This window comes from Cyprinus carpio, chromosome B11, assembly GCF_018340385.1.
Source record: "Cyprinus carpio isolate SPL01 chromosome B11, ASM1834038v1, whole genome shotgun sequence".
NCBI classification, from domain to species: Eukaryota; Metazoa; Chordata; class Actinopteri; order Cypriniformes; family Cyprinidae; genus Cyprinus; species Cyprinus carpio.
In genome coordinates this window covers 6,217,094-6,242,614 of record NC_056607.1, presented here as the reverse complement: position 1 = coordinate 6,242,614, position 25,521 = coordinate 6,217,094, and the positions used below count along the sequence as shown (strand labels likewise).

General features: G+C 36.5%; 1 protein-coding gene across 2 annotated transcripts in view; it reads left to right on the top strand.

Annotated features, from left to right (window-relative positions):
- The first annotated feature begins 5,434 nt into the window (after window positions 1-5,434).
- si:ch211-236d3.4 (protein FAM107B) overlaps window positions 5,435-25,521 on the top strand; it is a 28,307-nt gene continuing 8,220 nt past the window's right edge. The window contains exons 1-2 of one of the 2 annotated variants that reach the window (XM_019074158.2): window positions 5,435-5,731; window positions 22,256-22,316. In XM_019074158.2, the coding sequence (XP_018929703.1) occupies window positions 5,708-5,731; window positions 22,256-22,316 (85 nt within the window). In that variant the 5' untranslated portion in view covers window positions 5,435-5,707. Of the gene's footprint in view, window positions 5,732-22,255; window positions 22,317-23,483; window positions 23,678-25,521 lie in introns of those variants that run through there. The other variant, XM_019074159.2, reaches the window with a different exon arrangement.

The window sequence follows — 25,521 nt, the reverse complement described above, 5'->3', positions numbered from 1 at the left end:
TTCTCAGTTGCAATTTTTCTTTCTGAGAGGCTGACCTCAAAACATGTCAGCTCCCTGAAGAAGGAAGTGGTAAAGTAATGACCTTGGGAGCCGGCTGTCAGTTTAGGTTAATATCAAGATGCTTCTGAACCTTGCCTGTTGATGGAGAGTATTGATTCAGTGAGATTTGCACAGTAAAGCGGCAGACTTGTCAAAATGTTCCTGTTCTAGGAACCATAATGCACATTTAGCAAACACTGACAAAATGTTTTTTGTTTTTCTCTCAGAGTAGTGAAAGAGAGCGCGAAGGGAATGGTCTAATTTACCCACACTGCCTCTGTGATGAGGGTCCATCCATTATATCAGCGCACACACGCACACATGAGTCCTAAGAGGATCTTCACGTAATTACTGTGGGTACGCTAGATTAAATTGGGCCTGTGTCCAGCTCTGAGCAAAAATACTGAGGACCATTTTCAGTCAAACATTTCAAGCCAGCTGATAAGTCATTCAGCACACAATGGTTGGCGGAGCAGGTTACTGCCCTTAAATTATCCGTTTACATTTTCATTGGATTCCACATTGAACCCCGGTAACCCCCACCTGATTTCGCCTTCCTTTTGAATCTCAGTAATGCTACAAAAGAGATAGTTGAGGGAAATGTGTGGAGATCACATTGTTCTCATGTGCGTCATATCTGTCTCTCACACTAGCTGTGGAAAAGGGGCTTTGTTAGCTGAATTACATATCACAGTGGTTCTCATAGCTTTATTTCCTCTCTAGATTGGATGTTTTCCATTGCATCTGGAAAGCACACATCAAAACCTCCATGTCTGCCTGGCTATTTATGGCTTGTTGTACTCTAAAACTTCCCCTATCCTATTCTCCTGTTAATAATCCAAGCTTTTCACTTTAACTGATCCCTATTCTTTGCAAAAAGGATTATTTGGATTTGATGGGGTGCGTTGAGGGTCCGGGGGTTGGGGGTTGTTGTGAACAAAGAGGAAAGCTAATAGGGCTGCCAGTGGAGAGTGAGTTAAAGGGAGAGTTAAAATTCAGTCTGGTTTGACATCTAACATCTTTGACCGATCTTTGATGTCAAATCTGATAATGCATCTTGATGCACCATTTATGCACACACAAAAAAAGTAGCATATAGCCTCATAAGTTTTTTTTTTTTTTTGTTATTATTATTAATTTATTTTTTTCTTTCTTTTTTTTTTGCACTAGACAGCACCAGTCCCTATTCACTTACACTGTATAGAAAAGACTACCTTTCTGTTCCATAGAAGAATGAGAGTTTGGGATAACATAAGTACATGTTGATATAATTTGTTTTTGGGTTGAGCTAACCTATTAATTTGTTGATGTCTGTACTGAAAGACCAAACAGAAGAATGCAATATAAGTCCTTTGTTTTTGTTCAATTCAAGACACCACTGAGACTGGGAGGAAACAATGGAGATTGTTCTTTACAGCAAGACTAGGATATAAAGATGCTTCTAAGAACATGTCGACTTGCAAAAAAGATGGATTTTTGATGAGATTTGACTCACTCTGTGTACTGTGATGAACCAGAGTCAATGGCCTGATCTGCAGTATACCTTGTTAAACTAGTTATGAAGGGTACATAGATATCTAGTGGTCTTCCAAACATACATTTAATCAAAGTAGTGTACAGTATGTGTATGCAGTTTCAAAATCAAAATGAATGAATGAATGAATGAATGAATGAATGACATCCAGCAATAGCTAGAGTGCATGTGCTCATTTGTCTGACTGACAGAAAATATACTATAGGCAACAATACAATAGTAATTGTTTTCTTATAGAGTTTTCTTGTATTGTTCGGCTACCGAGTGTACAAGGTTTTTCTTGTAGCCCTGAAGGAGAATTTATCTACCTGGTTAAAAATAGCCCTGCTAGCGGTACAAGGTTTAAGATGGTCTCAAAGGGCCAGGTGAGTCTGACACCGCTGGTACCACGGGAACTGATTATTTTAGCAAGTCAACAGAGAAAAGAGTTTCACTACAAATATTCTCAGGCAAATTCAAGAAGACACTTAGATTGAATTGCTAATGCATTTGGATCTTTTGAGAGATCTCAATGTTTCAGTTTTTTAATATACATTTTTAAGTATAGTATGTTAATGACTGCTGAAAAGGATAAACAGATATAGTTTTTTGTCTTTCTGCTAGTTTAAGGAACATCAAATACATCTCGGATCAGGTGAATCAGATCGAGTTTACTTGTAAAGAGCAGTCACTTTTATGAAGGAAAAAAAAGCAATAGCCTTCAGATGAAATCAGACAAATGTCATGGCCTCAAAAAACTAATTTCATTGCAAAACAACAACAAAACTCTTTATTCTGTGTGAGAGATGTCACACAGATGTGTTTAAACTGAGAGACTGTGCGTAATGCATCTGAAGGATTCATAGTTATTACAGATTAATGAAAGATGTTCTAATGGCCTTTACGTTTGTATGTTCATGTTCTTAGTGCATTTCATATTCTTGTGCTTTTCCCTGAGTGATAAATTAGCTTGATTTCCATCCCAAAACAGCAGAACAACTGTAGTACTGCATAGGGAGCAAAATAATATTTGTGTCGTTTTCACTGGCAAAGACAGAGGCTCAGTGTATGTGCATTTGCTTTGCTTTTGTTCATGATACCAAATATTTTTTTTTTTTTTTTTTTGAAGGACTTTGTTTTGGTTAAAAATAACACTTGAGTTTGTTCTTAAATCTTTCCTCCCCAAAGGACAAAGCAAAAGACATCTCTTAATACGGCAAGCATGGGTGGCAAAGTAAAGGCAAGGAAAGGATTTTTGTCCTCATCAGAAGAGCCAAGACGTGTTAGAGCCAATTATGGACTGTTTCTTTTGCAGATGCATCCGAGGACAAGAAGGGATGCGAGAACAGAGGAGAAAATAGGTGACTTAGCATCAGCTGCTAAAAGCCATGTGCTTTAATAGGCCTAAACCTGCAACTGATCTTTACAAAACATATCCCACAGTTTTGATGTACTGTACGTGTCATTATTCATTTTATATATTTTTGTAGGTTTTTTTTTTTTTTTTTAGGGTATTTACTTGTGTGTTTGTGAGAATATGGAAAGGCGGTCACACCAGATCTAAATGAAACCTATGCACAACAAATACATCCAAAATCATTTCTTTATACATCAACTTTTTGAGTTCACTCTTTTTCACACACTAATGTGATTATTATGGATTTTTATATTCATGTATACAAGTTATATAAGACTATTTAGTTGTTTTTACCTTAGTACTGTGTTTGTACTGGCCTGTCTCATAAGAAAAAAAAGTTTGTTTTTCTCTCTTAATGTAATTTTATTTAAGGAGTAAAGCTGTGTTGCAGAGGTGAATGCAATCAGAAAGAAAAATTACTTTTTAAAAGCAAAGGTTTAGCACCTACTCTATGATCTGTCATCATGTCTTTGTTTTTGTTTTCTGATAAGTAGGTAATTCTCCTCATTGTAGGTTTAGCCATTAAGATGTGCCAACTGTTTTATTTCTCTGTTGTAGTTAAGACAGTAGGGTATGTCTATACAAAAAAAAAAAAAAAAAAAAAAAAAAACTCACTTTAAAAATAAACCTGAGAAATATTCACTGGAATTAAATGTGTGACAGCTAATGCTGATCTCTCTTGTAGTAGGCCATCATTAACACTTTAAAGGACTGCTGAGAGAATATGAAGCAAGCAGGAAATTACACCTTGTTTTAGCACACATATTGTAACTTACATTTATTTGCAATGAAGACGAAAATTCTTTTTTCTTTCTTTCTTTTTTCTTTTTTTTTGCTATAAATGTTGAACTTAATGTTAAATGTCATGCCACATGAGTGTGTGTTGAACATTAGCGGGACCAAAAAAAAAAAAAAAAAGGATGTTATGCTATATTGAAGGGTTGATAAAGATGTTGGTTCTCTACGCCCTTCTTTCCTTCGAAGAATAAACCCTTTGTAGAATTATGGCATAAGGATGAGCCCTTCAGAAGGGAATGCAACAGAAGTGAGATGCTCAGTCTTGCTCTCTCTACACACCTGCCTCTAATTTTCAAATCACTTAGATTTGATTATGGTCTGATCTAAACTCTGCATGTAGGTTGATATCCCTATAAGATATCCCTATAAGATAATCTCTGAATGAATGAATAGTTTTCATTGCTTACAGAATGTCTAATGTGTTATTCACATTTATTTCAATTCAATACACATTTATTTGTATAGCGCTTTTCACGATACAAATCGTTGCAAAGAAGCTTCACAGAAAACTACAATTTCAACAGTACATTAGGAGTAATGTCTATAGAAAGTCTTTGCTTTACCAGCAGATGGCAGTACTGCTCTGTTTGTTTTTGCACTGGGTAAAATCACCATTGACCTTTGGCATTACTGGGATTAGATCATTGGTCTTCAACCCTGCTCCTGCGGACACACTCTGCAGAGATTAGCTACCACCCTGATCAAACACACACTCTTCTTCTTCTTCTTCTTCTTCTTCTTCTTCTTCTTCTTCTTCTTCTTCTTCTTCTTCTTTTTAATCTTACTTATCTCAAACCTTTCAATGGTAGTGTATCATGGTTTCTAGAAAAAAATAAACTGTACTGGGCAACAAAACCATATTTTCAGTTTAGATAAAAAAAAAAAGAAAAAAGAAATAAAGAAAAAAAATCTGCATATTATAATGATTCCTGAAGGATCACATGACACTGAAGACTGGAATAATATTGCTGAAAATGTAACTTTGCCATGACAGGAATAAATTATATGTCAAAACTTATTATACAATAATAGTCAAGCTTATACAATAATATTTTTTGGTGTTTTTATTGTTTACTGCATGGGGAAGAAAAAAATATATAAATATATAATCAGCATTTGAAATATATTCCAGCATGTCTCACACTATAAAAAAATTAAAAAATAAATAAAAATAGCTTAATAGCTCAAAAAATAATAATAATAATAATATTACCATCTGTGATTGACGATCAGCTGAAAATGACTTTGTGATGTCATCAGACTGGGCCACATGCCTGTGTAATGGCAGCTGTCCCTTTTGTGGCCAGACTCCCAAAGTAGGGGACATTGTACATGGTACGTCCTGACCATAGTACTGTTCACCACTACATTTCTTCTGTAACGTACAGTAAACATACAGTAAGTAGACCACCCATGCCTTGATATAGCCAGTAAAAATCAGAATCCTGACAGCTACTCTGAGGCCACCCCACCATGAGATTTTCCCAAGACTTCCTACTCTGTCACTGCCAATTACCATAATCTCATTGCAGTGGATAAGTCCTGTAAGGAAAGCGGAGGAACAGGTGCCACGGATGGTCTGGTTGACTATGACTCACGCGCTCAGTTTGTTTTCAGTTTGTTTAAAGCTAAGAAACCCATGATGACAAAATAGCTACCTCATGCTTACAAGCTGGTCCTTTTTGTCAAGCCAAAGAATCTCAGAGAGACTTAGTTATTATTATCTAATCCAACTAGTCACTTTTGCTGGACTACCCCACTGTTGTCAAGGTGCCAGGGAGAGCGAGAGGGCTTTTCTGTCTGCACCCCCTCCCTCCTTCCCTCCTTGGTGGAGCCGAAGTGGACACAGCTCCAGTCGAGGAGAGGAGAAGAATTCGGAATCACAAGGAAATCTCTGGGGTCTGGGCCTAGCAGACAGACAGCAACCCCAAAGTGTCAGCATGGGGGCGTCCTATGGCAAGAAAGTAAGTACGCTTTTGTAATTTTTGTTAAGCAGTTTAGGTAACTGGGTTAGTGTTGAGTGGATGACACAGGCCATGGCTTGTTTTGAACATGACATGCATCTTAAGAGATTGTTATGAATCAGAATCCTCACCAATCATTCAAAGCTGCTGCTGTGTCTTTAAATCATTTTAATATGTACAGTAGTGAGAAAACAATATTTTAATATGTACAGTAGCATCTTTTAAAATACAATTATTTATGTGTTTTCCAGAAGGTATACTTAATTGCGAATGCGCATTTTAGATTTTTTTTTATTATTATTTTGTTATAGAAGTCAACATTCATGCTTTTAAATGAACACTTGTTTAAAAATCTCTAAAATAACAGTTGATTTCATTATATGCACTTGAATCCAGGACACTTTCTGTTGACATTTTACATCAAATACTTTATACAATTTTATACCTTCTTTTATACAATTCAAAACCAAATTGCTCTAGTTTCCACAAGTTTCGGATTAAACCAAAGCCCATTGTTAGTGTTTTGAATGTTTGGGTAACATCCAGTGGAGTATTGGAGTAGTAACACTGAAAAATATTTGAGCTATGGGGAGGACTGCATGCTGGGAAGGTGTGGATGGTGGGTGTGGTGGTGACTGAAGTTGACTCATTGCTCGGTTCTGCTAGTGACAGCTGACAGCTGCTGTAGAGAGGGTTACTAGAGGATTACAGGATACAGGAGCCTCTTCTGATTACCTATGTCTGAGTCATTTGCTTGTACAATCAAGTGTCAGATTTATCAGGGTGAGGAGTCACAGTCAGAATTAAATAAACCGTTCATTCATTTCATGGATAAGGAACTGTGCTGTATTGTACTGCCATATGCATGTAGCTAGATGAACAACTGTTTTGTAAATTAGCACCGTATTGGATTATTAGCATCAAGGACCATAACTACCTGTTACTAATTGTGAAAACAGTTATAGGTGTATTGTGTCTGTGGGTTATTCTTAATCTTTGGCCAATTTTATGTTAGCAAGATTTATTTATTTATTTGTTAGTTAGTTTGTTTGTTTGTATATGTATGTATGTGTCTATGCATGCATGAATGTATGTATTTATTTATTTATTTATTTATTCATTCATTCATTTATTCATTAATTTATTTAAAAGGGACTTTATCAATATAATTTATAATTAAGTATTTGAGCTAATTTCCATATGTCTTTTTTGTATAGACTTGTCTTTCCCAGACCCACTTTGTCAGACCCAGGCTTTTATCTGAGTAAAGTAATTAATTAAGAGTGAAGTAATAATAAACTGTTTCAATATTTTATGTGAAAATAGATAGATTCTTTTAATATACAGCACTTGTTTACAATAGTAAGTATGCAGCAGTGTCACTGAGTTTGAGATGACATGAAACGTGGTGTGTAGAGGATTACAAAAAAAAGTAAATATCACTTGCAGACAGAGTATTTTATTGTGTATCATTTACAGTAAGTAAAGTCAAATTTAAAGTAATTTGATCAAATTTAAATGAAATGAAAATACTGTGATAGTGTGAGATGTGGTGGACATGACATCGGTGAAAATGTTCATAACTTTCAGAAATGTAACATAATAATAATAATAACAATAATAATAATAATAATAATAATAAACTGAAAGATTCAGATTAAGAAGTTTATTGTCTAAATGTCCACAAGTTTCACAAGTAAATGTCTACCAATGACCATGCACATTGCTCTCCAGGACAAATAAAAGTCCCACATGCAAATTGGTGCCAGACCAATTCAGCATCCTGTATTTGCTCAAATTATACAGTCGTGGCCAAAAGTTTTGGCGGTGACATAAATATTGAGTTTTGCTTCAGTATTCGTAGATTATTTTTCCACATGTGTCTATGGTATACTGAAAAACAATGATAAGCATATCATAAGATTTTAAGGCTTTTATTGGCAAAAAATGTAATGAGTCAATAATTACAGTGTTGACCCTTGTTCTTCATAACCTCTGCAATTCACTCTGGCATGCTGGATATTAGCTTCTGGGCCAAATCCTGACTGATGGCGATCCGTTCTTGCCTTATTAGTTCTCAGAGTTGATCACATTTTGTGGGCTTCTGCTTGTCCACTCGCCTTTTGACGACTGACCACAGGTTCTCAATGGGATTGAGATCCGGGGAGTTGCCTGGCCACGGATCCAAAATTTCAATGTAATGATATTCGAGCCACTTCGTTATCATTCTGGCTTTGTGACATGGTGCTCCATCATGCTAGAAAATTCACGGATCATCATCAAATTTCTCATGGATCGTTGGAAGAAGTGGATCTTGCAGGACATTTTGATACCATTCTTTATTCATGGCAGTGTTTTTGGGCAGAATTATGAGAGAGCCCACTCCCTTGGTTGAAAAGCAACCCCACACATGGATGGTGTCTGGATGGTCCACTGTTGGTCCAACACAGGACTCATGGTAGCGTTGACCTTTTCTTCCCCGAACAATCAATTTTCCAGATGTCCCAAACAGTTGAAAGGGAGATTCATCAGAGAAAATAACTTTGCAGCTGTCTTCTGCTGAGCAGTCCTTGTACTTCATGCAGAATTTCAGTCTGTCCTTGACGTTTTTCTTGGAGAGAAGTGGCTCCTTGCTGCCCTTCTTGACACCAGGCCATTGTCCAAAAGTCTTGGCCTTACTGTACGTGCAGATGCTCTCACACCAACCTACTGCCATTCCTGAGCAAGCTCTGCACTGCTGGAGACATGATTCAGTAGCTGACTCCTCAGGAGGAGACGGTCCTGGAGCTTGCTGGACACTCTGGGACGTCCTGAAGACTCCTTCACTGCAGTCAAACCTCTCTCCTTGAAGTTCTTGATGATCTGGTGAATGGTTCTTCCAGGTGCAATATTCTTTGTAGCAATTTCCTTGCATGCGAGGCCATTTTGATGCAAATCGATGATGGCTGCATGTGTTTCTTTGGAGGTAACCATTGCTAACAAAAAACACCATGATTGGAAGCGCTTCATCCCTCCTTTTACAGCAATCAGTCTTGCTCTCACAATCTATTTAGTATGATAATGATAATGATTTGACCTGACTAGTACTCATTCACACTTTCACGTGCTGCTGATATGTTTAGTCAATTAATGTTAGCTGGTCATTTTGTGTCAGTATCAAAAACCAGTGAAATTTATTTTATTTATTTATTTATTTATTTATTTATTTATTTTTGGTGAAAAGTTCATTTTTTGGCCAATGAAGCTTTTAGCAATTATTAAAAATGCATCTGACTCATCACTCTACACAATAATCTAGAAACAATGTGAATGAACACCACAATAGCTTAAGCAGCAAAAAAAAAAAAACACAAAACTTAAATCACCACAAAAATAATTTTGCCATGACTGTAGACTTATTTTAAGGTTCACATCCACCTCATTCTGTTCAACATGGTGGATCATATCCTACCTTAAAACTTATATTTGAAGTAAAAGATGAACAAGGACACCTTGTTGAACAAGGATTCTTGTTTCAATAGTCCAGCAGTTATTGGAATGTGAGTTCTTCAGTACTGTCTAAGGTGCAGCACAGAAGCAGTGCTCAGTAAGAGAGCTGAAAATGTCAGCTTGTCTGAGCTGTAATTTCATCCTCTCTGCCAGCTTCCGGGCCACTTGGTATGAGCTAAATACCTCGACTGGACCCCACAGTTATAGACACTCACATCACAAGACCCCTCTTTCACTTTTTCAAATCGGCTGATGAACTGAAGCCTAACTGTAAAGGGAAATCATGCAAACATTTGTAATTATTAATACAACCTAATGCAGTGCCATGCGCTGCTTTGTTGTGTCTGGTTAACTCGGTTGTTTTAATTAAAACTTTTTTTTTTCTTTTTTCTCCATGTTCATCCTGTTACAAGCTTTATTCCACTGAAGCGTGTGTTTCCGCTGTGGCATTTCATGCATGGGTGAGATGAGACGCACCTGCACAAAGCTCACTCAATCACGAGTGAATATGGAAAGATTGGTCTCTATCCAAGCCAATGAAATCTCTGCTAACATTGGCAGTGTTTGTAATAGCATACTACCACACTGCTTGCTCTAGCATTTCTGTCAGTGCAAATATATTGTGTATTTATGCATGGAATACTTGGTTTACCCATTTAATTTGCCAAAACATGTGGTATATAACATATATGATACATACTGGATGAGCATATCTGCTCCTAAATTATAATAAATAACAACAAAGCTGATCTAGGATCAGGACTAATGCAGCTACGTCAGCCAACTCCTGAGCAGAGCACTTGCATGTGATTGCCCTACTGCTAAATGGGATGTCAAGTTGTGCTAATGCCTCCTGTGCCAGAGACCTACTGAGGAAGATTAGACCAATCAGACAAAATCCTTTCTAAATGATCCAAGAGTCGAGCTAAAAATAATTACACGCTCTGGGAAGGAATTTAACTCTGAAAGAACAGGTGTTTATGTTCTACATGGGCAATTCCTGATTCCTAGAAAGGTTATTGGAGACAGCACCGATCTCTGATGCATTTAAAATGGTTATTTACTGTTTTTTTTTTTTTTTAAATAATCAACAGACTTAGTCTTATATAGTATTAGTGTAGTCTTATATGTTAAAGGTGATTTTTTTAAATCTCATTTTTGCTTGCGTGTGGTGATGTTGGACTGACATCTAGTGGTGTGGATGAAGCACAAAAGTACAAAGGTTTTCAGTCACCACTGCCATTATAGAAATGCCCTACAAATCTGGTGTATTTGTCACCCTTGATTTATTTATTCCACAAATAAAAGAGAGGCAGGTCATGCAATCTCAACATGGCGGCCACCCTGAGGTGACCCACTTTACATATTACTCTTTGTAGGCTACTTATACAGGTGCGTCTCAATAAATTAGAATGTCGTGGAAAAATTCATTTCAGTAATTCAACTCAAATTGTGAAACTTGTGTATTAAATAAATTCAATGCACACAGACTGAAGTAGTTTAAGTCTTTGGTTCTTTTAACTGTGATGATTTTTGCTCACATTTAACTAAAACCCACCAATTCACTATCTCAACAAATTAGAATATGGTGCAAAAACACCTGCAAAGGTTTCCTGAGCCTTCAAAATGGTATCTCAGTTTGGTTCACTATGGTACACAATCATAGGGAAGGCACTGCTTATCTGACAGTTGTCCAGAAGACAATCATTGACACCCTTCACAAGGGTTCTGCACAATCCACAAACATTCATTGCCAAAGAAGCTGGCTGTTCACAGAGTGCTGTATCCAAGTATGTTAACAGAAAGTTGAGTGGAAGGAAAAGTGTGGAAGAAAAAGATGCACAACCAACCGAGAGAACCACAGCCTTATGAGGATTGTCAAGCAAAATCGATTCAAGGATTTGAGTGAACTTCAAATCGAATGGACTGAGGCTGGGGTCAAGGCATCAAGAGCCACCACACACAGACGTGTCAAGGAATTTGGCTACAGTTGTCGTACTCCTGAACCACAGACAATGTCAGAGGCGTCTGGGTTAAGGAGAAGAAGAACTGGACTGTTGCCCAGTGGTCCAAAGTCCTCTTTTCAGATGAGAACAAGTTTTGTATTTCATTTGGAAACCAAGGTCCTAGAGTCTGGAGGAAGGGTGGAGAAGCTCATAGCCCAAGTTACTTGAATTCCAATGTTAAGTTTCCACAGTCTGTGATGATTTGGGGTGAAATGTCATCTGCTGGTGTTGGTCCATTGTGTTTTTTGAAAACCAAAGTCACTGCACCTGTTTACCAAGAATTTTTAGAGCACTTCATGCATCCTTCTGCTGACCAGCTTTCTGAAGATGCTGATTTCATTTTCCAGCAGGATTTGGCACCTGCCCACACTGCCAAAAGCACCAAAGGTTTGGTTAAATGACCATGGTGTTGGTGTGCTTGACTGGCCAGCAAACTCACCAGACCTGAACCCCAGAGAGAATCTATGGGGTATTGTCAAGAGGAAAATGAGAAACACAAGACCAAAAATGCAGATGAGCTGAAGGCCACTGTCAAAGAAACCTGGGCTTCCATACCACCTCAGCAGTGCCACAAACTGATCACCTCCATGCCACGCCGAATTGAGGCAGTAATTAAAGCAAAAGGAGCCCCTACCTGTCTTATGAAGTATTCTTATTTGTTGAGATTGATGGGTTTTTGTTAAATGTGAGCCATAATCATCACAATTAAAAGAATCTTAAACTACTTCAGTCTGTGTGCATTGAATTTATTTAATACACAAGTTTCACAATTTGAGTTGAATTACTGAAATAAATGAACTTTTCCACGACACTCTAATTTATTGAGATGCAACTGTATGAGCATAATCTTGGAATCTAACATAATGCATCTTTAAGTTACACTGGGTTGATTTTACAATAACTAATATATAAAAATTATAATATTATGCTATATTATATATTAATTTATGACATGTTTCTTAAATATTATTGCGCACCATGTCTTGCTATAGGACAGATTGAAATGTTTTGTGATAAATGAAATGCCACTGATACAGCTTTTTTTTTTTTTTCTAAATTTATGTTACACTGTGGTTATTGATCGCATTAGGCTATTATACTTCCAATATGAGTTTTCATTAGTAAAGGAAAGCATTGATATTAGGTTTTTGCTTAATTTAATGTTAATTTTATTAAATTTGTGTGTTCATTTGAACATCTCTATATCTGAAATTATACAGAGTTAGACTTAGCTTCTGGTTGGCTGATGTCAGACATTGAATGTGTACGAGAAAAAGTGGGTCAGATTCAAAGTAAGATGGATCCAGATACCAGAATGTATAAGAACCCTGGAGACGAGTAACTGAGCCTGTCCACGGTGCACTTCAGCCTGGGCAACAAATGAGTCTCTGATCAATGGACTTTAAACAGGACTCTTAAAGCAGAAATCCCTTTCTCCTTCTCTCTCTCACTGTCTCTCTCTTTCAGCATTAGTACGGGTCTCATTTCACTCCATTAACAGAAAAAAAAAAAAAAAAAACTCTCTGAAATAAGAAACAACACTTCAATTTGAAGGCTAAATCATGGGCTGTAGGTAGAGATAGAGGTTAATCTGAGACTCTGGAATGTTGAAGTTACAGAATGACTGCTTGGATGTTTCCTGTTACACTAGACATTTTGTTTCACTAAATTAGACTTAATCTTTCGGTATTTATGAAATGAAAAAATCATTGACAGTATGAATAACCAATAATTATTTTTTGTAAAAAAAAAAATCATATAAAAATCATGATTCATACAACAGAATCCGCTGATCACAGATTCTGTTCTTCTCTGCTTTCAACGTGTCAAACTAGGTCAAATGAAGGCATTTTTACAAATAAGAAAAAAAGTGAGGGACATGGTTCACCACTCATCATAAAACCTGAGAATGATTTTTGTCATCCCATTAAACTGGAGGAATTCAGTAGGTCACAGGAACTGGAAGTTGTTCAATTTGACAGGAAATAAGAAGACGAGAGAATATGAAACATGAATGAGCACCAAAAACTAAAATAAATTAAATAAAAAGAACGAGCGCTTAAAAGGAAAGCTAGAACAATTTAATTTTGTGTAACACTGTTTACATGAAATATGAGAAATTGCAAGATCTCTACAACATCTGGTTTATGAACATGGTTTTTGATGAAAATGATTTTATGACTTTTTTATTGCAGTCAGAGATTCCAGAAGAAAGATATATTTAATAAAACGGTATTATTTATTTTATTTAAGATTAAAACTGTGTTATAAGTTATTATTATTATTAAATGTTTCATACTTCATACTGATAATAAGCATGTGTGCCCTATTAGATTCAGATGTGTCTCTAACTATTCGACCATAAATCTGTTTTCATTTTCATTGTTTTCGGTTTGGCCTTTAAAATTAGCCCTAATCTTCTATGGGAGTCTTACATCTGTCCCACTGCAGCTGATCAACCGTTGATCAAAATCAGCACATGACTGCACACAGGATTCAAATGAAGTTAATGAGTTAAACACTTTCCTTTAATAAAATCCCTAGAGATTTGTCATTTGTAATTGAAACAGTTGTGACCGTTGTGACATGCAGCTGATTTGTTTTTGGCATATGAAATAAGATATATATTAAAGATATATAAAAAGATATAAAAATATATATTTATATATATATAACCTGCACTGTGTATCATGAAATATTTTTGGAGAAATATATCTTTTTATATCTTTTTTATATATCTTTAATATATATCATATTTCATATGCCAAAAACAAATCAGCTTGATTGTATTTATTTATTTATTTATTTATTTATTTATCTATGAATAGTAGAGGTACAGCACTAAAGGAATGGTTTTATGGTATGACATAAACTGAGCATGTGAGGATGTGTACTGATTTATTTGTAGGACTGTGTTCCCCACCAGGTGGCACAATCAGCCCAAATGTGAAAATGCCTTTGACAACTATCAGCATAAGATATACTGGAAAAAAGACTTGATTGTATTTAAAAACGGTGGTCTACTATAAAACAATTGTGTGTAACAACATAAGGCCAGCATATAAGGTTTGAATACATAAGGTGCTAATTTTATAAATGGCTGAATGGCAAAACTTTTATTCCCGTTACTTGCTGTATTTCAGTGATACATATTTCACATACATATGGCCAAGAAATCACCATGTCTGATGATCAAGTGAGAGAGAAAAATCTGTTCTAAATCCACAGATGAGAAGACTGTATTAACAGCTGTTAATCTAATGCTAATATTCACTGTGATTTCCAGTCAAACAGTAAATTCTAAGTGAGGCTGTAGCCTGGATTGAGGATGTGCAAAGCTACAAAAATGAACTCAAACGAATTTGGATGAAAGATTTGTTTACTCACAGATGAGTTTAGAGATGTAAATTCTCTGCAAATGTTTTAAAAGTCCAACAACAGTCTTACCTGATACCCTGACAATAAAAAAAGCTAAAAATTACTTACTCATCGATCTCTAAAAGTCAGTTGCTGAACTGCTACTTTAGAATGGTTATTTTCAAACCTGCTCTGGGTTGTTATGAGTTATGACTGTGATAAGCGAGTGGCATTGATGTTGGTTTACACAAGGATGAGTGTATTCTAATTATATGTGCAGTTGTGCACACACTTTACTACACACATGTACACTTATTTAATAGAGTGGCCCCAAGCCGCCCAAGATTTATTACCATTTCCACCTACTTTCATCTCAACAGGTAACCAGAAGATGGACTCTGATCTTGTGTAGTTTACCAGGCCTTAGCTGCCAATAAAACACATAATTACCATTAGGGGAAGGGAAAATGTTTAACTAATCCTTTAGGGATGCTGAAATGTCTGTTTAATTGCAACATTTAGATTCAGATTCAGGCCCAGGCATTGGATCAAATCTGCAGAACTGTGTCATATGTAGTAATCAGAATGATAAAACATATTTTATTGTGGATAAAAACATTCCATTTCAGTTTTTGTCCGGGTGCTGCAACAGTTTCCTGCAGAAGACTGGAGCGTTGATCCATGCCCATGTTCTCTAGTAGGTTCCGTGGATAATTAGCAGGCTGCCTCTTCCCTCTGTGGCCTCTGCTAATTGTTTGTGTTGTCTAGGAAACCTGAGAACCCACAGCTTGAAACCAGAGCAGCAAAGCAGGGCCAAAATCTATTAAAAACACCCTTTTTGTTTGTGACTTATGCGTGAGGATGCAATATCACTTTCCAGTACATTGGTACAGGGGCGCGTTCTGAACAGCATAAATAAAACATGAGAGATCAGAACGGGCCACAAGCAGAAAGGTCAAACGATCACTTCGGCCAGTAACTTGACACTACAGGTGAGGCGCCGTGGCATCCAGCCCATCTTGGAGGACAATGGTGCATTCTAGGGGAGGTCACGCTTGGCTCTCCTCAAGGTTTAGTGATGCCAGATTGCTTTGGCTTTGGCCTATATTCTGTCCCTTGTGATAGATGAGAGGACAACTTTGATTTCAGAGAGCTTGTTGTTCTTCTCAGCATTACTACATTATATTGCACTGGGTAAAACTATAGTACTGTACCATATATAAACTTATCCATAATATGCTTCATTATGTTATTCACTTTAAAAATGTCCAATCAAATTTATGGTAAAAGTAAAGTAAAAATGTAGTTAGTAATGTTGTAATGTTTTAATGTAATATAACATTGCACATTTTACATAATCAGACTATACTTTTTGATTACTTTTAGATGACTTTTGACCTAACTTGTACATCACATTGATTTAAATAGGGATAATCTTGTACCATTTTGATATAAATAAATACAAAGAGCAATAGAATGCATTTAATTCATTGTTATTATCAACATGAAGTTTATTAAACCTTACATTAAATCACAGTTTCTTAAACTGGTGTTTGTAAAGAACTGTAGGGGGTTTGTGAATATAATGAAAAAGGTTTTTTTATTTTTTTCGTTGAGGAATGTCAAGTCACCTTTATTTATATAGCGCTTTTAACAATACAGATTGTGTCAAAGCAACTGTACAGCACAAATGAGGAAAATAGTGTCAATAATACAAAATTACAATAGTAAACACTCATTTTTCAGTTAAAGGCAGTTCATCATTAAATTCATTGATGTCATCATCCAGCTCAGTTCAGTTTAAATAGTATCTGTGCAATCAAGTCAACGATATGTAAATGAAGTGTCCACAACTAAGCAAGCCAGAGGCGACAGCGGCAAGGAACCAAAACTCCATCAGTGACAGAATGGAGAAAAAACCTTGAGAGAAACCAGGTTCAGTCGGGGGGGGGGGGCAGTTCTCCTCTGGCCAGACAAAACCAGCAGTTCAATTCCAGGCTGCAGTATTGTCACATTGTGCAAAGTACTCAACTGGTTCCTGTGGTCTTGTCCCGGTTGCCATCTGAGACAAGGTCTTTACAGGGTATGGGGCTCATCTAGTTGCCCTGGTCTCTGCTGACTTTCGGGGCTGTAGAGGTCCTCGACGGATCCTGATCCAAAATCTAACCCAGAAAAAGACTGGATTTGGTGGCTACGCTGACCTTGGAACAAGAGAGAAACAGACTAATATTAGCATGGATGCCATTCTTCTAACGATGTAGCAAGTACATCGGGTGTTATGGGAAGTGTTCCCGGTTCCGGTTGACCTAATTAATGCAGCCTAAAAACCCTTTAACGGATTTGAATTTTAGAAATGTATTAGTGTTATGTGTAAGCCAGGTTAAAGAGATGGGTCTTTAATCTAGATTTAAACTGACAGAGTGTGTCTGCCTCCCGAACAAAGGTAGGTTATTCCAGAGCTGGGCGCTAAATAGGAAAAGGATCTGCCGCACGCAGTTTTGATATTGTAGGTATTATCAAATTGCCAGAGTTTTGAGAACACAGCGGACATGGAGGACTATAATGTAACAAGAGCTTATTCAAATACTGAGGTGCTAAACCATTCAGGGCTTTATAAGTAATAAGATTTTAAAATCTATACAATGTTTGCTAGGGAGCCAGTGCAGTGTTGACAGAACTGGGCAAATATGGTCATACTTCCTGGTAGTAAGAACTCTAGCTGCTGCATTTTGGACCAGCTGGAGTTTGTTTTTTAAGAGTGCATAGCAACCAACCAATAAAGCATTACAATAATCTAACCTTGAGGTCATAAATGCATGGATTAACATTTTTGCATTTGACATTGAGAGCATAGGTCGTAATTTAGATATATTTTTGAGATGGAAAAATGAAGTTTTACAAATGCTAGAAACATGGCTTTCTAAGGAAAGATTGCTATCAAATAGCACACCTAGGTTTCTAACTGATGACAAAGAATTGACAGAGCAGCCATCAAGTCTTAGAAAGTGTTCTAGGTTATTACATGCAGAGTTTTTAGGTCCTATAATTAACACCTCTGTTTTTTTTTTTTTTTTTAGCAGTAAGAAATTACTCGTCATCCAGTTTTTTATATTGGCTATGCATTCCGCTAGTTTTTTTTTTTTTTTAAATTGGTATGTTTCGCCAGGCTGCGAAGAAATATAGAGCTGAGTATCATCAGCATAACAGTGAAAGCTAACATTGTGTTTCCTGATGATATCTACTAAGGGTAACATGTAAAGTGTGAAGAGTAACGGCCCTAGTACTGAGCCTTGAGGTACTTCATACTGCACTTGTGATCAATATGATACCTCTTCATTTACTGCTATGAACTGAAGGCGGTCATAGAAGTACTATTTGAACCATGCTATTGCACTTCCATTAATGCCAACAAGTTTTCTAGTCTATTCAAAAGAATGTTGTGGTCAATAGTGTTGAACACAGCACTAAGATCCAATAGCACTAATAGAGAGATACAACCATGATCAGATGATAAGAGCAGGTCATTTGTAACTCTAATTAGAGAAGGAGATAAGAAGGAATATAATTGTGAGGATATTACATTTTTCTAGTATCTTGGACAGTAAAGGGAGATTCGAGATTGGTCTTTAATTAATTAGTTCTTTGGGGTCAAGTTGTGTTTTTTTACGAGAGGCTTCTGTTGCGATACTGTAGTTGATGGCTGCATGGTTACAGTTTTATCTCTAATAGTATCAATCTTGGAAGTAATGTAGGTCAAAAAGTCATTACTGCTGTGCTGTTGGGAAATGTCAACACCTGTTGATGATTTATTCTTCATTAATTTAGCCACTGTATTGAATAAATACCTGGGGTTATGTTTGTTTTCTTCAAAAACAGATGAAAAGTAAACAGATCTAGCAGTTTTTAATGCTTTTCTGTAGGATAGGGTACTTTCCCACCAAGCAATACAAAATACCTCTAGTTTTGTTTTCCTCCAGCTGCGCTCCATTTTCTGGGCTGCTCTCTTTAGGGTGCGAGTGTGCTCATTATACCACGTTGTCAGACTGTTTTCCTTAATCTTCCTTAAGCGTGCAGGAACAACTGTATCTAAAATGCTAGAAAAGAGAGAGTCCATAGTTTCTGTTACATCATCAAGTTGTTCTGAGGTTTTGGATAAGCTAAGGAATTGGGATAAATCAGGAAGATTACTTACAAAGCAGTCTTTTGTAGTAGAAGTGATAATTCTACCATACTTGATACAAGGAGTAGAATTAACAGTTTTAGCTATATGTAGTTTGCACAAGACTAAATAATGATCTGAGATATAATCGCTTGGCTGCGTAATTTCAACACCATCAACATCAATTCCATGTGACAGTATTAAATCTAGGGTATGATTTCAGCAATGAGTAGGTCCTAAAACATGTTGTCTAACCCCAGTAGAGTTCAGAATGTATATGAATGCTGATCCCAATGCATCTTTTTCATTATCAACATGGATATTAAAATCACCAACATTTAAAACTTTATCTGCAGTCAGCACTAACTCGGATATAAAATCAGCACATTCTTTAATAAAGTCTGTATGGTGCCCTGGTGGCAGTAGCCAGTACAAACATTATAGGGGATCTATCATTAATACTTGTTTCTCTGGATAATGTTATATGAGGCACCATTACTTCAAACAAGTTATACTTAAAGCCCGCCCTCTGAGAAATACTGAAAACATTGTTATAAATTGAAGCAACACCTCCCCCTTTACCTTTTGGACGTGGCTCATGTTTATAACAGTAATCTTGGGGTAGACTTGTTAGGTTATGATCAGTGATCATATCATTTACAAAAAGTGCTTTCGTAGAAATGGACCTGATAATCAATAAGCCAAGGTTTATCATCTGTTTTTTATTTGTTTAACATCAGTTAAATTGTTACTCTTAAAAAGGTGTTTTTTTATGTTTTTGTTTTTTTTTCTAGTTCGGGGAACAGACACAGTCTCTATAGTGTGATATCTAGGTGAACGAGTCTCTATGTGCTGAGAATTAACTGATTTCTGTGGCGTGAGGCGGCTAGCAGACGGTTGGTTTAGCCAGTCTGTCATGCTTAAATAACCTACTGAGTGATAATTCAGGTAAAATACATGCTTAAATAACCTACTGAGTGATAATTCAGGTAAAATTAATGTGTTTATCAGCAGTTGATGGAATGTTGAAATACTTCTTAAACCTGAAATGATTTTTGTAAATCCAGTGTCAAATCCTTAGTCACCTGACTAGTGATTGGTCTTTGGGTGAATGTCCACAAAACTGCAAGACTCCCCCTTAAAATATGAAAAAAGAGGAATTGGGAAGAATCAATAGATTGTAAATAAAACATTGCTATTGTGTGAATCATAAATATGTGCACATACATTTAATATTTATTCTACAGTATATTGTACTATTCTGTACAGTGTACATTTACGTCAGACAAGTTTACTGGTGCAGCTAACACACCCAGCGGGCACCTTGATATCAATTTGATGTCATATATTAGTCAGTAATTGATTAAGATGCTGTAACATCATTTTCAATTCATTTTGGACGGCAACTTCTTCCAGTGGTAATTGGATGAAAATAGGAAGTGTTTCCCACACTGAAACTGGTATAATGTTTATAGACCAATGTGTTTGACATTCAGTTTACATCAAATCAATGTCATGTTGAGATTTTGACATCAGTTTGATGTCTTTTTAACATCAATTGCCCACTGGGTAGACTGTAAACTATTGGGTGGTGTTCCTATCTAAAAGGTGGTTGGCGCTTTAGATAAAAGGTGGGACTTACATTCCTACAGCTTTCAAATGATTCTAATCATTACCATATCCTCACTCCTATAATGTTCTGTTCTATATACTATATGCTGGTTTTTTTTATTCACGGTTCTAGAGATGTTGTGTATTGTTGGCATTTAATTGGTTTATTTCTGCCAGTATTGTCTGAATAATCACAGGCACACTGACACATATTGACTGGCTTAAGAAACATTTCACCACAGAATCAAGATATGTGAAGCCCAGTACCACAGCTTAATGGACTGAAGGCCATTCCATAATTAAGGGAAAGCATTCAGTGCTGAATAAATCCAATTCAGATCTCCTTCATACTATTAAACACCACTCTACCATTCACGGAACGCTGCTCCAAATATGGATTGACTCTTAGTGAGCATAAGCTTATTTCAACCTGATTCCATTGTTACTTGAGGAGGCTTTGCATCTCTCAGCCTCTAAGTAAGTCTTTGTTGATTATAATACTATTTAAAACCTCTCTCCCAATGAGAGGAAACAAATCCCTTTTAAATACAAGTAAATTAATTACATCTCAATAAAGCTTCCTTTTTATCTCAGGCCTGAGGGCTTATTCAGAGGAAAATTGCATTCATATTTGTGCAGGTGAACAAAAATCCACTGTTGGTTTTGTTTGCAAAGGGTGTGTAAGTAACAGTTAACATAAATTATTGCACACACAGGATTTTCCTTCTAGGTTGTAAGAGGTGTGTGTGTAAGCCTGAAATTAAAGAGATTTCTTCCTTCCTCAGGCTTCCATGTCTTTACTGAGAACGATGAGACAGTGAGGCTCTTGTGAAGACACCAAGCCTGAGCAGGCCTCTCCTAGCAACTGCAGCAACAATATTCATTCATTCAGCCGGAGTGTTCTGCTTTGAATATAGCTCAGAAAAGAGCCAGAGTCCTCAGGCATTAATTTGTAACTGCAGGCTGTAGAAAAGCTGGGTGATGTGAGGTCCACTTAAAAGAAGAGCGGTTTGGGCTCCCAGTGCTGAATCTCCAAACTTTTACATTTGAGACCAAGTGGTTTCATGCACACTGAGTGTAAATACTGGGGTTAGATATGAAAACTGTTTGACTTGAAAGCAGTGATTATTTTATTGAAATATGGGAAAGCACCTTTAGATTGAACATTCTGCTAAACATTTTATTTTGTGTTTTACAAAAGGAAGACATTTATATAGGTTTGGAACAGCACAAGGATGAGCAAAATATATTTTGGATGAACTATTCAAGAACAATCCAACTAGGAAATATCAAAAGCTCAAGAAAAAAAAAAAAATATTAATTTTATATTAAGTGGCCTTAACTACTATGCACTTACATAAAATTATTGTGTTCATATTGTATTGCAAAAGACTTTTGCTGCTATTGAGGTGGGATATGGGTAAGGTTAGGGACAGGTTTGGTGGTATGGGTAGGTTTAAGGGTGGGTTAAGTTTTAAGGGATGGGTCAACAGTGTAATTATAAATGTAATTACAGAAATCAATTACTGTTGTAATTAGATGCATGTATTTTATGTACATTGCACCAAGTGATTCATTTAAATGTAAGTGGTAGTTAACAAGAAAGAAGTTTCTTTGCTCACCTTAAGATTCTGCCTTCACTTTATAGAGCATAGAATGCTTCTCCTTGCAAGCACTGCACAGCAAGAAATGGAACAGCTGGCTTCATGTTACAGTGACAGAAGCATATTTAATGTGCCTCTACCTTTCCAGCATTCATGACCACTGAAGACTCTCATAATACATCCTAAATCAATTGGAGAAAAGTGCGAGCAGACAGAGAGTCAGTAATGTTGTGATTGATGAGATTGGTGTGAATATTTGTAAGCTGATAAGCCTCTTTTTTTTCTTTCTCTCACACAGCAGAAGGCATACAACATTAAGCAACAGAGTGTGAAAAACGGAAAGCACCTGAATGGAGTGGGTAAGTCTACACTTATGCATCCTTGAGAACAATGAAAGCCGCCCAACAGCCCTGCAGAGGAACAATGCAATGTTGCCAAGGTTCCTTCTCTTCCATCCGAATGTCTTTAACCTTGTTTTTTGACACATCATGACTGGGTCAAAAAGACTTCCGAAGTTCCAGCCATACTTCTTGGCATAAAATAATGATAAAGGCTTTTAAACTTGTCATGTGCCACTGACTCTAAAAAGATAAAAAAAAAGTGAAATGTCCATCACTTGAAAAATATTAAGTTTTTTTAAAGTAATGCGAAGTTTAGTTGTTCATCAAACTTGCTGTATTAATATACAATAGAGCAGCGATCAAGTCAAGTCAAATTTACTTGTATAGCGCTTTTCACAATACTCTTTGTTTCAAAGCAGCTTTACAGAAAATCATGATATTATTCTATAGAATATCTTAATACCATTATACCTTATAGTTAAATTTAGCAAATTAGATGTGAGTGATAAAATAGTTTACATTTTGCGATTCAAACAATCAAGCAGTTGAGATATGCTATATAGTATATATTGCCCTACCTAAACAAGTACACTGTATCTATGCAGATATATATCCAACATTATATAAGAGCTTGGCAATGATATAGTTACATTTTGCAAAGAAAAATAAAATTTAATATGTAGTAACACTTTATAGCAAATAAATAAATAAATAAATACATTTTTAAATAATGTTACACTGTTCCACATATCATTATACAATTTTGTTCATGTCATAGTGACAGTCTTGTCTTATATAACCAACAAATACCCATAGAAGCTCTATTTCCAGAGGGGAAATAAATAAATAAAATAATAATAATTCTGCGGATAAACAAGTTCAGATAAGCCTGACCTGATGATCATGTCTAGAGATGTTGTTTTATTGTAGATGTAGACATGAACAACGTGTGATTGTATGTGTACTTATTTTAAATTACTCAGTGTATGAATTTCTGAAGGATGAAAGCTTCTTGGTAGTCCAATGGTTAAAGTGAGATTTAGCAGAAGAGCAAAAGAGAGGGATTAAGCCCTCCACTAATCCTATCAGATTCCTGAGAAAGAGAGAGTGTGTATGTGAAAAATAAAGTTGGGAGGAGCAGGAGGGGTGTGGCTTTGATGCTCAGTGGTCACATGACTGTTTACACTGTGAGAGAGGAGGCATGTGGGTGAAGAACAGCAGAAACTCAGGGGAAACGGCCCTCACATAAACATGTAGGATATCTTGCACACACATACACGCACACACAGGAAACAGCAGAATGGACCAGAGAGTTGAACACAGTTTTTATCCCCCTGAAGGCCAGCCCAGCAGACCCAGAGATGTGCTTGTTAAGTCAGGTAAGACAGAATCAACTGCTCAACTGCGGCTGAGATTACAGGATGCTGATATAATGATGCTGTGTTATGCAGTGGAACTTTACCAGATTCAGTGGTAGTACTAGAATACCAATCATAAGAACATTTTCACTCTTATAGTAGAATAAATATATTTAAATTTTATTTAAACAAGTTCCAGCAGTGCACATTGTAGTATTGCAATGTAATAACTTAGGGACAGTGTAGTATTTACATATGTATAATGTTTTTTTTTTTTTTTTTTTTTGAGAAGTTGCTGTAGCAAATACAAGACAAGCCAAGAAGGCAAAATAATGACACAAAAGACACTTGAACAAATCAGTGAGAAACAGGGAACCATGCTTGCTCTGGGCATAGTGCCCAACTTGTTTCTCAAGTCTCTAAAGTGAGACAACAGACTTCAAAACTCTTTGGCAGTCATTTGAAAGTCACAATTTGTCATTTACTTTATGCACTTTTGTCGGCTGGTGATAAAGATGTAGCAATTTTTAGGTGTCAGTATCACAGGATAAATCATAAATCAATCCTTAGTGACAAGCAGCATCATCTTTCACAATTTAGTTTTTTGTAATGTTTTACCATTTGCTGTGTTTGTTTTAGCCGAAAAGCACAAGGTCCACAATGTATTTCTGCCTGATCGTGATCGACGCCAATAAACCCTGCTTTCTGTATTTGAACAGTTATCTTAAATCATCCATCTCTGAATGCCCAGCTTTTAAACAAACAGACCTTTCACCAACATGTCTGGGAAGTCTATTAAGCAGTTTCTTTGTGAATTAAATCTTAAAGGTATAGTTACCAAAAATAAATATTATGTTATATATTTTTTTCAAACTATCCTTTCAAGTCTGTAGTCTTGATTTTCCATTCTATTCTATTATATTCTATTCATCTAATATTAGTAAAATGACAATAAATCAATAAATAGCTAGATAGCAAAGGAAAAAAAGAAAATCTTCCTAGTTACACAAAGTTATGAAACTGCATGTTAAAAACTCTTTTTATTCATTCGTCCAGACTACATTTAGATGCTTGAAATGGGTTATATTGTGTTATTGCCCATAGAGACTGCTGCTTTGCTTCTTGCTGGGCACCTTTATAATGCAAATCCCCTGTCTGAGAGCTGTGCCTAAATTTTATGGCTTGCCAAGGACCAGCATTCAGTGGGGATTATGGGAAATAGCGCTTCACTCCACACAGACACATACACACACAGTCATGGGAGAATGGGATCCCAGGGCATCCTCTGAGAATGCTGACATCGCCATGACAACTGTCAGCATTCTGTTTGTATACAATCCATTCTGGGAACAAACTTCTTATATAACAGCGGATTTTTTGTATAAACAAAAATGGTCTTTGTAATGCTGAATACCTGGTAGTCAATGGAATAATTCAGTGATGTAGAGGAATCTAAACTGTCTAAAACAAAACAAAAGTTCTTAAAGGGGTCATATGATACTGCTAAAAAGAACATTATTTTGTGTATTTGGTGTGTTTATGCAGTTTATGGTTCAAAAAACACATTGTTTTCCACATAATGTAAATTATTGTTTCTCCTCTATGCCCCGCCTTCTGAAACGCGTCGATTTTTACAAAGCTCATCGCTCTGAAAAGCGAGGTGTGCTCTGATTAGCCAGCTATCCAGTGCATTGTGATTGGCCGAATACCTCAAGTGTGTGACGGAAATGTTACGCCTCTTAACATATTGTGATGACCTAGAGTGAGCAGAGGCGGGCGGCTTGAGAACGGTGTGGCAGGCGGATTCTACGAAGGAGCATCCGTTGGGCTTGCGGCAACCACATGTGACGACCCCGGGCTGGACG